This window comes from Balearica regulorum, chromosome 1 (assembly GCF_011004875.1).
Source record: "Balearica regulorum gibbericeps isolate bBalReg1 chromosome 1, bBalReg1.pri, whole genome shotgun sequence".
Taxonomy (NCBI): Eukaryota; Metazoa; Chordata; class Aves; order Gruiformes; family Gruidae; genus Balearica; species Balearica regulorum.
Genome location: NC_046184.1, coordinates 78539450 through 78552705, shown reverse-complemented (window position 1 = coordinate 78552705; position 13256 = coordinate 78539450). Strand labels below are relative to the sequence as shown.

The following is a 13256-nucleotide window of genomic DNA, read 5'->3' as shown; positions in this document are numbered from 1 at the left end:
AAATCTTAAGGTAGGTACTCTTAAGGTAGTTATCAATTCTACAGTGCAAAGCTCTGGACTACTGAGCATAATTCTGGCCATCCCTCTTTAGGAAAGAATACATCAAAATGGAAAACATGTCCAGAAAGGCTAGGAGGATGGTCTGGGGAATCAAAGCCCTATTATATGCGGAGAAACTGGAAGAAATAGACCATTTTAAGCCTAGATAAGTAAAGATTGTGAAAGGATGTGGTTCCTGTCAACAAATACTACTGCAGTAAACAATAATCAGAATTATGGGATCAAGTAAACCAAACATTTTTTAATAAGAAAATCATTATACTTATAAATGGAATTACATTAAATGTTAGTTTATAACAGAGCTCTGTACTCCATGACCCAGGTCATCCTTCTAGTCTTACTGCATACCCAAAATAACAGTCAAAATTCTGTCATTATGAAGTCAAGGCAATAATTCTCTTGAATTCCTCAGTGTGTCCACAATTCATGCCAGTGTCTGAAAGCTAATTGTAGTTTATAATGCTACAGAGAAAATCAGTCTTGTAAATAAATATCTGCCTGTGGTGAAAGACATGAATTTGCGTCTGATCTCTTCTTTGGGAATAGGGACCCTGTCTGGTGCTGTCTGCCAGTGTATTGCTAACAAACATTATATGCATCAAATTTCATACAATGTGTTACAAATAACCATACTTTTAGTGCTGTTGACTGCAATTAATCTTAACCGTGTTGAAAAACGATACACATTTAACTGAAGTGCAGAGCTGGCTGCAGGTTTTTGCAGGGCTTTCTACAAATGGGTCTTTAGCCAAGTTCCTCCCCAGAAGGACAATCCCTGGCTCTGGACACCAGTTCTTCCCTCCCAGCTCTGGCAACACACCTCTACTCCAACCAAATAACTCAAGAATTCAAAGCAGGCCAAGCTAAGCAAGCTCGTCTGTAGGAGCGCAGCAGACAAAGAAGGATTTCGGATAGTTTGTTGAGGGAGAACTGTGGTCCAGGCTCATTTTTTTGGTGACATCACAATTCATATCCTCCAAAGATCCTGCCAAAAATCTCTTGAGAATAGAGGGAAGTGAAAAACAAGCAGTAAAAAAAGGACTCCACCCTCAAGGCCATTCTTCTCAAACACAACAATAAAACAGTAAAAAACATTTTCTCTAGCTTGGCTTTGCAGTTTGCTTTTAAAAATTGGCATTTGTGGACAAACCTCTATTCTTTCAAAATCTCAGAAAGTGCATGCCTCACACTTTGAGTGTCAACTCCTGATTGCACTGGAACCAATTCTGACTATTTTGGCATCAAGAGTTGTTAATGAGTATTTAGAAACAGGACAGACTTAGCGTCTCATAACTGCATTTTTCCAGTGCTGTGGATTCAACCATACATGTGCACATTCACGTGGCTCCCAGGTGGAAATCTTTCAGCAAGCAGTTCATACGGAGGCCATTTGTGCCTCCTTACACCCTCTTCAGGGGACCAATAGCATGGGGGGAGCCACGGCCTCGCCTCAGTTTCTCATAACTAGAAGTTTGTAATGCAGGGCATCTGAAAGGAAGGGGTAGTGGAAAGCAGATGGTAGAAACTACTCTGATTACAACATCTTGAAGAATCTCACATACTGCGCAGAAAGTGATGGTTCTTTTCTCTCTGAATGTGACTATGTGTCTTTTACTGCAGTTGATGGGCTTGTGGCACCCCTCAGAGCTGGAGTGCCAAAGATGATCAAATAGGAATTACAGTACCGCTCTTCTGAACCTGGTGCTCCTTCAACTGTTTTGCCAAGTGCATAATGTTTCATGCAAATCAGCCAGAGAACTCTCAGGCATCTGAGAGACAAAACACTTCTGGGAAAGGCTGATCATACTGTCAGTGTTGAGCTGAAATGTGGCCTTTTATTTGGAGGGAGAAACCCTACAGTAAAGTTGTAACATGCAGGAATACACTATCTGGTCCATTTTCTAAGTTTGTGAAGCAATTGTTCAGCTTTTTGGTATCATGAGACAGAAAAATATAAAGATAAACCTGAGATCTGTTAAGATAGTAGCATGTTTACTTCCTTTTCACTCAGATATAGTAATTTTGCATGCTAATTGACTAATTGAGAAAAATCCAAGTCTATTTTGGATAAAAATCAAATGCAGCTTCACCACTACTTTGTCCCTGTAAAAAAGTATGTGCAGCAGAGCATCCGAAAGAACTTGAGCCATGTTAGTATAATAACAGCGAGGATGCCTGTCCTGATGTTAAGGTGGTATATGCAGTACTCAGAGATTTCAGAAGTCTCGGGAAAAAGACAGTAGAAAGACAGCTGGAACTCAGATCTCTAATTTTACAAAACCTGTCATGAAGAACACCTATCAGGTAAGAAGTGATTAAAGGTCACACAAATCAAAACATTTTGTGCATGTGATGCATTCATGTGCTAGCTATGAACTATGCTTATATAGATAAAATGTGTATGAGCATATGGTTGTTTTAAAAAAAAGGTAGTTTGCTAATCTTAACAGGATTGCCATACTGTGTGGGAGTTCAAAGCAAGAAATGTGGTTAAAATCTGTACAACCTTAGACTTCTGTGATGTAAGAATTGCTTATTCAGCTGTTACAGTGAGTATTTTCTGCACAAGAAAGATAAGCTTAAGAATGTTACCCAAAAGCATGATTCCTGGAATGAGAAACCCTGAATTGTTTCTGGGAATTGTGCAAAAAATAAGCAGAAGTAAAAAGGACTGGATAATTTTCATGGCAGTAGCATTCCAGCTAGATCAAAAAGGGACACGTTTTTAAGTAACAATCTACAATAGCAGCTCTTCTGTATAGCTGTTGACGATGGAAAAGCCTATGTACAATCCAGGATTAGATAGCTGTTCATTCCTCAGTGCTGATCTATGGAACAGTTACAAAGCTGATGAAAATATCAAACCAAAGCTACACGTGAGCCTAGGTGGGCTTAGCAAACTAGTGCTAGTAAAGCTTTCCAGTTCTTCAGTGCAGTAAGTGATGTGACTGTCAAATTCAGCCCACATAACCAGCTACAGTTGGGTATGGATTTGGAAGTGAGTCCAGGTCAAGGGGTCAAAGTCACACCTCCTTATGAGGATATTTTCAATCTTTTAAGCACATTAATTGATTAAGTTTGTAAAATGTGGTGCAGGTCTTGCCCTTCACTCAATTTACTCTGTAAGAGACTCAGCACTATGGAATGTGAGAAAACAGAACATGACTATCACTTCTCAGCATATGCAGATGCAAGCAGCAGATGGACTCTGTGAAAGCTCAGCACTAGTCCAACACGTTTCAGTAACAGCATGTCATCCATTTTTGAACTCATGCCTACAACAGACATGCATTGGTTTAGGCTTCCAGTAAGAAAAATACTTTCAACTTTCACAGCATACCTTTCTGACGAAACCTTTCTTGTCCTGTCAAGAAAACTGTGATGCTCATCCATCTAACTGTCAGCTGAAAAAAACCACAAGTCCACATACAGAATTTGATACTCAACATGACAGATTGGCCATCCGTATTATTCAGAGTCACATTCTTTGCCTTTCAACTCCCTTTCCATCTGTACTCGCCTGACACAAAACCAGAGCAACTGCATATCCCTTTAGCCAAGGCTCCACTATAGGTGCTATAGAACTGGGGCAGACAAAGCGTGCTTGGCCTGGTCTGCTATGCCAAACCAACTGTTCTTGAACCAATGACACCTGGCTAATATTAGGTGGACAGGTCAGCTACCTTTGTGGCAGGTACGGTAGTCAAGTGCTGGCAGCTGGGATTTGTAGTCTTGATTTTTTTGGCTGTCCTTACAACAAATTGTGAAAATGCTGTTTCTGGCAATGCAAATACACTCTGGCTGGCCACGTAAGGCATCAAATAGACCCAGAGATGTGCTTAGACAAGAGGGAAGCCAGCTGACTTCAAAGGTCCACCTGGTAGTAGACTAACATGATAAGTACAGCCTTGTGGCATCTTGATCTTGCGTGTAAGCCTAGGGATTAGGCACACAGAGTAGAGGAAAGGGTGCAGGAGACCTGAAACTATAAAAGAGAAAGACATACAACAGAAAATCTGGCCATGATTCCCTGAAACAAATGCTTTGAATTGGGAGTAGTGGAGTGATGCAGGAAAGCATTATAATTTTCCAACTGAGATGATGTATTTGCTGGACCTCTTCAGACTGGAGCTGGAATGAAGTTGCCCCTCCTCCATTTTATATGCAGAGAAAGAAGTGAATAGGAGCTTTTCTTTTTCTGCAGAGACCTTCTTGTTTACCTCAAGACCACACACCAAATATGCCAATATACTGATGGGGTAAGAAAGATGAACAGACACAGCTGAGCTGTGGCATTAGTCACCTTTGACCAGTAAGCTATTCTTATTCCTTCCACAAGGTTGTTCTTATAGGTTCTCACAAAGAATACACCAGCTTGAACTTCGTAATAAATGCATGAAACTTGGAGCCAGGATGCCCTCTCTTGTAATCCCCAAAACAGCACAAGCCAGTCTCCAGGAGGCAGTCTCCAATGCATCTGTTGCAGCCTGCAAGGCATTGTTGACCATCAGCTGCCCCTCTCCAGTACTTCTCTAGACTACTTGTTGCCCTCAAAGAAGGCCTATGACAATGGTGCCTCTCTCTCCCAAGTGTGGAGGTCACATTGGATCTTTATGGACTGACAGACAATCACTCACAGTTCACATACTGCTAAGAAATACGATATTCTCCCTAAACAGACTTAAAGGGTTTGAACCTTTACCTTAAGATGAATTCTCAGCTGAGTGTGATTATTTCAGGATAGCTGAAATCACTGAAGAAACCCAGTTAGCACACTCACTAAAGTAGCAGCACCCTAAAGGAAATGCCTGGTATGTTAGTATGTTTTGTGGTTGGTTTTAAAACAGCCAAAATTTTACTGGAAATTTTCTTAGGTCTGGAGAACACTCATTTATGGGGAATGTGGCTCCAGTAGCACAAGCAGTGGCCGTCACACAATTAGGGGGATATTCAGATATGGCCAAACCTCATTTTATGAGGTGTCTGTTTGCAGTTAATAAAAGAAACTCTTAAAATCATTCATGGCAATAGCTGGTGATGAGGTAGCTGCTGTGTTTGGTGATAAGGACAGGCCTAAAGGAGGCAACGGTCTGTTGCAACATGCCTTATTTTCCTTGGTGGGGAAAGTTAAGTGCTTTACTGTGGGGGTTTTTATTTTGTCTAAGTTCTAATAAAAAAAAACCCTTTCAAAAAAGGCAACTGGCTACTAAAAAATTAGAAAAGAGGACTCCATCTATTGCAGGAAAACTATAAGGTATCCTATATACATATCAAAATATCACAGAAGATAGGGAGGTAGGAGCCCTCAAGAGGTTATCTTGTCCTACCCACTACTCTCAGGCAGAACTGATAAAATTTGGTCAGTTCTAGGCAGATTTCTATTTAGTTGTTCATAATGACATTAAGCGAGGCTGATTCCACAACCTCTCTAGAGGATCCCAGAGGATTTTTAATAACATATTACCTCACTGTCTGCTCCAAAAGCCCATTTAAACTCATTTCTTTCTTGCTACCTCTTACACACAGGCTCTTACACACTTCAACAACCCGTATCTGAAGACTGCTACTTCATGTGGATGTCTTTTCTGTCCTTTCAAATTAACTTGATTTTTTTTCATCTTTCTGCATAGGTTATTTCTTGGACTTCTATGAGGAGGCTGGAGTTTGAAAGATACTAAGACTAGAAGACTGAAGGCTGTTCTGACAATTTCTAGAAGACATGAAGAAATTGAGAGAAGTTTAATACCAGAGTCCACTGAGTCAGCACCATATAAACAGCTTAGTGTAAGTAATGGCTGTCCTAGACTTTACATACTCACATGAGCATGAAAAAAGAGGCTACATTCACAGCTCTGATGGGCACAGGTGGCCTAAAGAACCCAGTCTCACCAAGTTGGCACAGGTGGACCTACAAAAAAGACTTGTAACTGGAAGAAGAACAGGAACTGCTGTTTTATATAAGGTGTTACAATTAATCTGTTGTTAGTCCTGTTCATTTGTATAAAGGCCATGATCCAAAATGTACCATAGTAAGTGACAGTCTTTACATAGAACTTAAAGACCTTTGGATCAAGTCCAAAAAAATGTATATATTTAAATTAAAGCAATTGAAATAAGACGTATATGAGAATATGACAGAGCAGCGCATCTCAAACATATATATGCTCAAGCATTTCTGTATTTTCTCATGTGAAATGGTTACAGGAAAACCATTTTCACACTGGGATTTCTCTATTTTCATCTGACCAGAAAATTAGAAAGAATAAGTACGCTTTTATATACTGCTTAAGTGACACATATCTACTGTGTAGGCATAGTTATTGCTGAATAAAAAAAAAAAATACAATGATGAAAGATTCTGATATTCTACTACTGCCATATGTAAAGAATAGTCTGGAAGCACTATGCAGATGGGATAAAATCTATAGCACAATGGGATAAGGTTCAAGTAAGTAATGAACAGAGAAGGAACTGAAGACCTACAGAGCAGGGAGAAAATAAAGATCCATTTTTTGTACATATTTATATAGCAATGATTTAGGAAAAGTTTTCTTTTGGAGAAAATGTTACTAAAACTCTTCCATGAGATTTTCTTCATTATTGAATTTATGTATACCGAGTTGCAAATTTATACCTAGCTCTTCCAGATTTTCCGTCAAAGTATTGACATTAGAAGTGCTCAGCACTCTGAGCTTGGAATTTAGTCAGTGATGAGCTTCAAAGCTGGAAGACTGAAGTATTTCGAACAGATGTACTGGTAGCATTTGTACAGTATATCCTTCTGTACAGTACATTCTTCCAGTGCTTAGTAAATCCTAGAAAATATCCTAAAAAGCTGGAATATACCAAAGTGTTTCTCTATCAATACTTCAGCATTGATACAAAAAAAAAAATTAGGTATTGCTTTCTTTATTACTATGCTTAAGGTCTCGGTCCAGATTTTGACAGTACTACACTCAAAAGTGAATGCTTTAGCAGGGAACATCTCACATGCTTGTGCAGTATGGGTCATTTGTGGGTGCTACCATAATGCAGAAAATAATGTACTTCCTATACTTGTGTGGTCAGTACTCAAAACTTCACCAGAGATGCCATTCAGCTTTCTTTGAATGACAATTTTAAATTAATTTGATTAACTGAAAAGAATTTGAATGAGAATTCCTGAGAATCTAGAAATTCAATTTCTTTTTAAGATCCAACAGCCCATACTTGAAATCCAAAGGGCAATTTCTCAAAACTTTTAAAAAGTCTAAAGTAGATTATACTAAATACAAGGCAGAGACAAAGTACTCACGAGTGATGGGGGAAAAAAAAAGTGTTATTTGCTTAAAAAAAGCGAAGGCAAGAAGCTTCATTAACTGCATTAGGCAAAGATGTGCCAGTGTATTCGGGAAAGCGTTAGCACTGGAGATCCTTCTTTAGAAGTGTTGCATCCTGCTGATGAGAGATAACTTTCAACACAACTTTTACTGGACTGTCCCAGTGTCTTGCCAGAGATGATTTCAGCAGGACAAGAATCATCAGGTGGTCTGATAAACAGGCAGGTTACTGTCAGCATTTTTCCTTTATTGTACACACTCTCCCAGTCACTGCAAATTAACCAGTACATTACCTTTGTAGATACCACTTTGACTATTCCTTCTCCACTTATCTGACATTTTTCTGAGTGTTTCTAAACTGATTTTTACTCACTAAATATTACGAGCAGTAATTCTTTACATTCTTCTAGGGCTCTTCGCTGACCTGTACTGACCTTTCCCCTCCTTCGTATTCAGTCTTTTTGCTTCCACTCTTTTCCCTCTTGGTCCTGACAATTCCTTCACTGACTTTTTTGGGGACAACTTTTCTATTCTTTCTCACCCTCCAGTCTTCTCAATCTTCTGCCTCCACTTCTACAGTTTATCGTGGAGCAATGTTAGCCACTCTCCTAGTTTAATTATACGTGATGGCTTAACTATTAAAATCTTCACACCTGGCCTACTTCCTTCCAACGAATCTACACATAAAGACATGTGTCTGGCATTTCCTGAGCGCTTTACAAAAATGTTTGCCTATTCTGGCTAAAATGATCTGCTTATTTTGTTCTTGCTTAACTTCAGTCATTTTCCTTATTTCCTGTCACTGTCAACCATCACTTTTTGCTACCTTTTTCACAAAAGCTTTTGCTCATTTATCTCTTTCATACGAAACCACTCTATGCTACCATTAAAATTCTTGCCCATGCCCTGATTTCTTTTTTATTTGGTTTTCAGCTCGCTCTTTCTTGACCTTCCCTGTCTCATCCCCTTTTATTCTCTACAGATATTTTACTACACCTAGCAAACCCATTATTCTCTGTTTACTGAATTGATTTCGCCACCTACCTCTCCAGATCTATCCATAACTCACAAAACCAAACTTACATTCTTTTATGGTCCCAGGTAACTCTATTTCTGTCAAGTCACAGAGAGGTCTAAGACTCATCTTTCATTTCAGAAAATGCTAAGTATTGTAGAACAAGTTGGTCTTTTATTAAAAACACATGTAAAGCTGGTATGAAATTTGCAGAAGGGCCTGAAGTGCAACAATAAATAAATAACTTTTGAAAATGCACTGACCTGCTATCAGATAATGCCTGAAATCTGACTGAATAGTATAAATATACTGCAGTAACTTGATAAGCTAGTTTATGTATTTTCATCTTGGATTTCACTAACATGTCTGCTTTCAATTACACAGATGAAAAACAAGAGTTTAACATCTTGCTCTTCCCTGATTGCAATAAAATGTCGAGTCTGAAAATGACCTATTAAAAAGAAACTCAACTGAAAACTGATTTAGAGACAACATTCAGATTTTAGAACTGTATTTTTTGGTAGTATGTGATTTTGGGGCAGATTTTATCTATGACAGCGGGCAAGAAAGCATAGATTTAGCCTTTTATAAGTCCTACCTCCACCCATATACTGCTTATAAACTTACTGCTATAAAAGCACATGTAAAAATCATAATCTTAAAATAAAACTCATTCCACAAAGTCAGTGGAACATTTTTTTTTATTACAAACTATAAGCTCAGCCTGAAAAGCCATGTTTCCAGATGTTTAGTGAGTTAAACTGTCTGTGCCTGTAGTACCAAGGCATGCCAAAGACGCAGCTAGAGGATGAACTATTCATACACTGACTGGACATAATGATGTAAGTAATTCATCTTCTTCAGTAGACGGTAGCTTGCCTTATAAGCAAAAAAAGGTTTTAAAAAAATGTGATGTTTACAATAAACCAAAGCTGCATTATAAAATTTAGAAGGTTTATAAGACCTTTACTTTTGCAAAGAATGATGTGCTTATGTATATTCACATGCACTGGGCAGTTCCAGTGAAGGCAGTCCCTTTCTGTTTTTTTCAGAATGCGGACTTTAATTAATAGATACTGATGATTTGATGATTTATTAGTAAGGAAAAGCAATTAAGAAAACTGCTGGTAACAAGCTTAGGAGGAAGCTGTATTTCAGAAATATGTTTCCTAGTAACTTGGCAACTGGATCACTAAAGCACTTAGGAGCTCCTCTTTGCCCCAAGCCCCTTTATGCTAGTCACACAGAGGAACCCGGGCTCTGCCCCAAACAGCTTGCATTTAAACAGCATGATCTCACAAGGTAATGACTTCATTTGCCTGCAAAACAGATGGCCATGTGAAATAATGCAGGAAAAAAAAAAAAATCTTTGTTACAGCAATTACAATTACTAGTAATTACTAAATTATTAATTACATTTACTACTACTAATTTGACCTGACAAGTCTACTCTTCAACAGGTAGTGTCCTTCTGCTTTCAGACATTTAAATCTAATTTTATTCAACATACAGTTTCCAAAATTCTAAGGATGCAGAAATTCTAGATGAAATTAAGAGGATGGATTCTTATTTGAGAATAAAAACCTGATATACCTTTTATTGCCAAATTTGGCTATACTTTGTGTCAACAAAAACTTTGAAAACTTGAACTTATGTATCCAATTACTTACCATTCTTCTAAAAGAGTAGTCTAGTAGTTAAGGTTAAATGTACACTGAGATTACAAAATGAAATTATTCAGTGTTTTACAATAATGTTGAATACTTAAAATTACCATGCCCTCTCCCTGTGATACATCAAAGCCACAGTTTTGCTGATGTACCCTGTTGCCTGAGAGAAAGTAGGAGTATCTTTGGATTCTGGCACTAAATGTTGCTTTTCTAACCTTCTTTATTCTGTCCCTCCTTCTTTAAAAGGAGTGGCTAACATCTCTCTATCAAAAGCAAATATTTGGAAGGATATCTGTGAAAAGTACTCTGCTATATGAAAATCTAAGAGCCAAAACACTGTCACAGTAACAAATAATTGACTTCACTGGCTTTTGTCTGCCATTGTTAGGCCTAGGCCAGAGAACATATGTTTGTAAATGTTTGCCTGGGGTACAGCACACTCAAGCCTCAACTCTGAATGGCCCCCTTGGGGTTACTCTAACCGAAAAAGTCACTTATCTGTTAGCTATGATAAATTCATTATCACTATATGACAAGTAATTTCTTCGTCATATCTCACCAGTTGTATTTGTGTTGGAATACTACGCTGAATTAAATCAATATCCTCTTTTTATACAGTATTAAGAGAACAAGAAAAAAATGCATAGTGTGGAAAGGGAGTCATGGCCCACATCCAGATCCCTGCTTAGAAGAGCAACCACATCACACAATTTCATAAATGGTTCACATTTTGTCTTCAAAAAGCCTGCATCCTTTGCTTCACTATTCTTCCTGATCCACTGAGATTTCAAGTAACTGTTGATCCCTTCTCCCTTTTTTTGGGGGGGCACAATTTGGTCCCCAACAGATCAGACCTGACACCTCTCCTGACCGCCGGTTCCGGGACACATCACCTTCGCGGTGCGCAGTTTAACCCGACGCCCACCACCGGGCACCCTTCGTTACAGAGGGGCAACGTGCGACGGCTGGCGGCAGCGCCAACAGCTCCGACATGTCGCAATTCTCGGGACATCGGGCTGCAGAAGCCCCGGAGCCGCCCCCGGGGGACCCGGCCGGCTCTGCCGCCAGGAACCCGGGGGGGCGCCCGGCCCCGGGGGCGGGGGGGAGGGGGGATCGCCGGGCAGAGAGCGCAGCCCGGCCCCGCCACGGCCCGACTCACCAACTCCCAGCGGCAAAGTCCGTCCCGGCGGAGCCTCGTATCGACCCTCCGGAGCAGAGATAACCTGCTCGGGTGGCAGCGGCCCCGGGGGGCGATCGGGAGCCGGCGGTGGCAGCGGGCGGCTGCGGCGCAGCCGGTGCACGCCACGCCTTTCTGCTCACTTGAACGTGGCAGCGGCGCTTTAAAGCCTGCCCGGGACGTCCAGGGGCACGGGGAAGGGGGGGGACACACACACCAGGGGAAGTTCAGCTGTCTTGCTGCTCCAGCCCCCGAGGGCCCGCTCCGCAGCCGCCGGACCCCGGTTGCCGTCCAGAGCGCTCGCTCCCTCCGGCCCCGGGAGAGGGAGCAGGAGCGGGCACGCCCGGGGCAGCCAGCCCGGGGGGGGTGGGCAGCGAGGCGGCCCGCCGCCGGCAGCCTCCCGGCCAGGCGGGGCTGCGCCGGCGGCCCGCAGCTCGCCGGGCCGCCCGGGACCCCGCGCCGCCTGCCCCGGGGGGCAGAGCCGGGCCCTCGGGCGCCGGAGGGAGAGCGCGGCGCAGCGCAGCCCCGCGTACGCCCGCTGATCCGCTCGGCTCGGCGCCGTTCCCCGCACTTACCTTGGCCCCGGAGCGAAGGCACCAGCGCCAGGAGCAAGAGCAGCCGCAGCGGCCGGGCCCCGCGGAGGTTGTCCATCGGCCGCCCGCAGCTCCCAGCCGGCGGGAGCACTCGCACCGAGCGGGGGCTTGGCTCTCCTGCAGCGTCCAGTGGGCTCCCCCCTTTTTGCTTGCTGCTGCTGCTGTTTCTGATGTTATCCCGAGCCGCCTGAGACCGGTTGGAAAAGCTTGCAGGAACCCCCCACTCAGTGGGCTTTACAAAGATTTAATTCACTGCCTACCCGGTTAATTGTACAGCCTGCAAGTGCTTAGCAGAACAGAGCTGCCACGGAGCTTGGAGGCAGAGACCCTGTCGCTTCTGATACCCCTACTTCTCTCCCCGCCACCCCCACACACGCTGTAAAAGTGACTCCCTTTAGCTCGGAAAACTTTACAGATACTCAGCGTGAACCTAGGGACGGCGTGACTGATCTGTGAAGGAGAAATGCAGCGACTTCTCTCGGTGCCAAGTAGGAGAAAGCCACAAACAAAGGCAAAGCAAAGAAAAACAAAACAAAAGAAACCACCTAGCAGAGAAAGAAAGGTTTAACCTCTGGAGGGGAGATTTTTCAACCCTTGTTCTTGGTTTTTCCGTCGATTTTACTCCTACACAACTTTTGTCAATAAAAAGATTTTTTAAAAAGCAGAGATATTCTAGACTCTTTTGATGAAATTCACTGAAAAAAAAAATTCCCTTCTTTCCTCCCCCTCCTCTTAGCAAGTCAGGATGAGAATTTCAACCCAAATGAGGCAGTCAGCTCTGCTCTATCTTTCCCCTCCCTCCCCCCCCCCCTTTTTTTTTTTACCCCAAACCTCCTTATCTTATTTAAACAGGAACACAAACACTGATAGTGGTCAAAGGAAGAGCCTGAGTTGAAAGCACCCAGTTGGCTATGCTGTTGCCAAGATCTTCAAGATAATGTGGGGGGATAATATTTGCAGGCAAATGCCTATGGAAACAAATGGAGAGTTCATCACCCCTCTATACTTTGCCCTCGGTTTTACTCAGAAAAACAGCTGGAAGTTAGTTTGTGTTTACTTGGTAGTTGTACCACATGCACAAGAGTATTACTCTTGTAACTACTCAATAACTCAACTTTTTAACATCTCTCCTCAAAATGTGCAACTGGAAAAAGTATTTAAGGTAGTAAAAGTGTGCATCTTTTGTTCTGCACCAGGTTACTCGCTCTTTTCTTACACAAGAACATAAAAATGGCCATATGGCCAAGGGTCTAACTAGCCCAGTAGGCTGTCTTCAGCAATGATCATACGTGGTCACCAAAGCAAGAGTATGAACAAGGAAACCACATGTGATAATTCTCCCAACTACTCTCCCAGCCTCCAGCTGCTTTGAGTTTGGAGCATTTCCTCAGTGGAACGTGGTTTCTGTGCACTTATTAGTCC

General features: G+C 41.9%; 1 protein-coding gene across 9 annotated transcripts in view; it reads right to left on the bottom strand.

The window, feature by feature from the left end:
* The window catches only part of FBLN1 (fibulin 1), a 79285-nt gene extending 66685 nt beyond the window's left edge, over nucleotides 1-12600 (bottom strand). For 2 of the 9 annotated variants that reach the window (XM_075760335.1, XM_075760345.1), the window contains exons 1-2: nucleotides 4364-4573; nucleotides 3401-3464 (exon numbers count right to left, since the gene is read on the bottom strand). In XM_075760335.1, coding sequence (XP_075616450.1) covers nucleotides 3401-3464; nucleotides 4364-4558 — 259 coding nt within the window. In that variant the 5' untranslated portion in view covers nucleotides 4559-4573. Of the gene's footprint in view, nucleotides 1-3400; nucleotides 3465-4363; nucleotides 4574-5594; nucleotides 5694-11223; nucleotides 11449-11816 lie in introns of those variants that run through there. The other 7 variants (XM_075760363.1, XM_075760367.1, XM_075760354.1 and 4 more) reach the window with 7 other exon arrangements.
* Nucleotides 12601-13256: the final 656 nt, after the last annotated feature.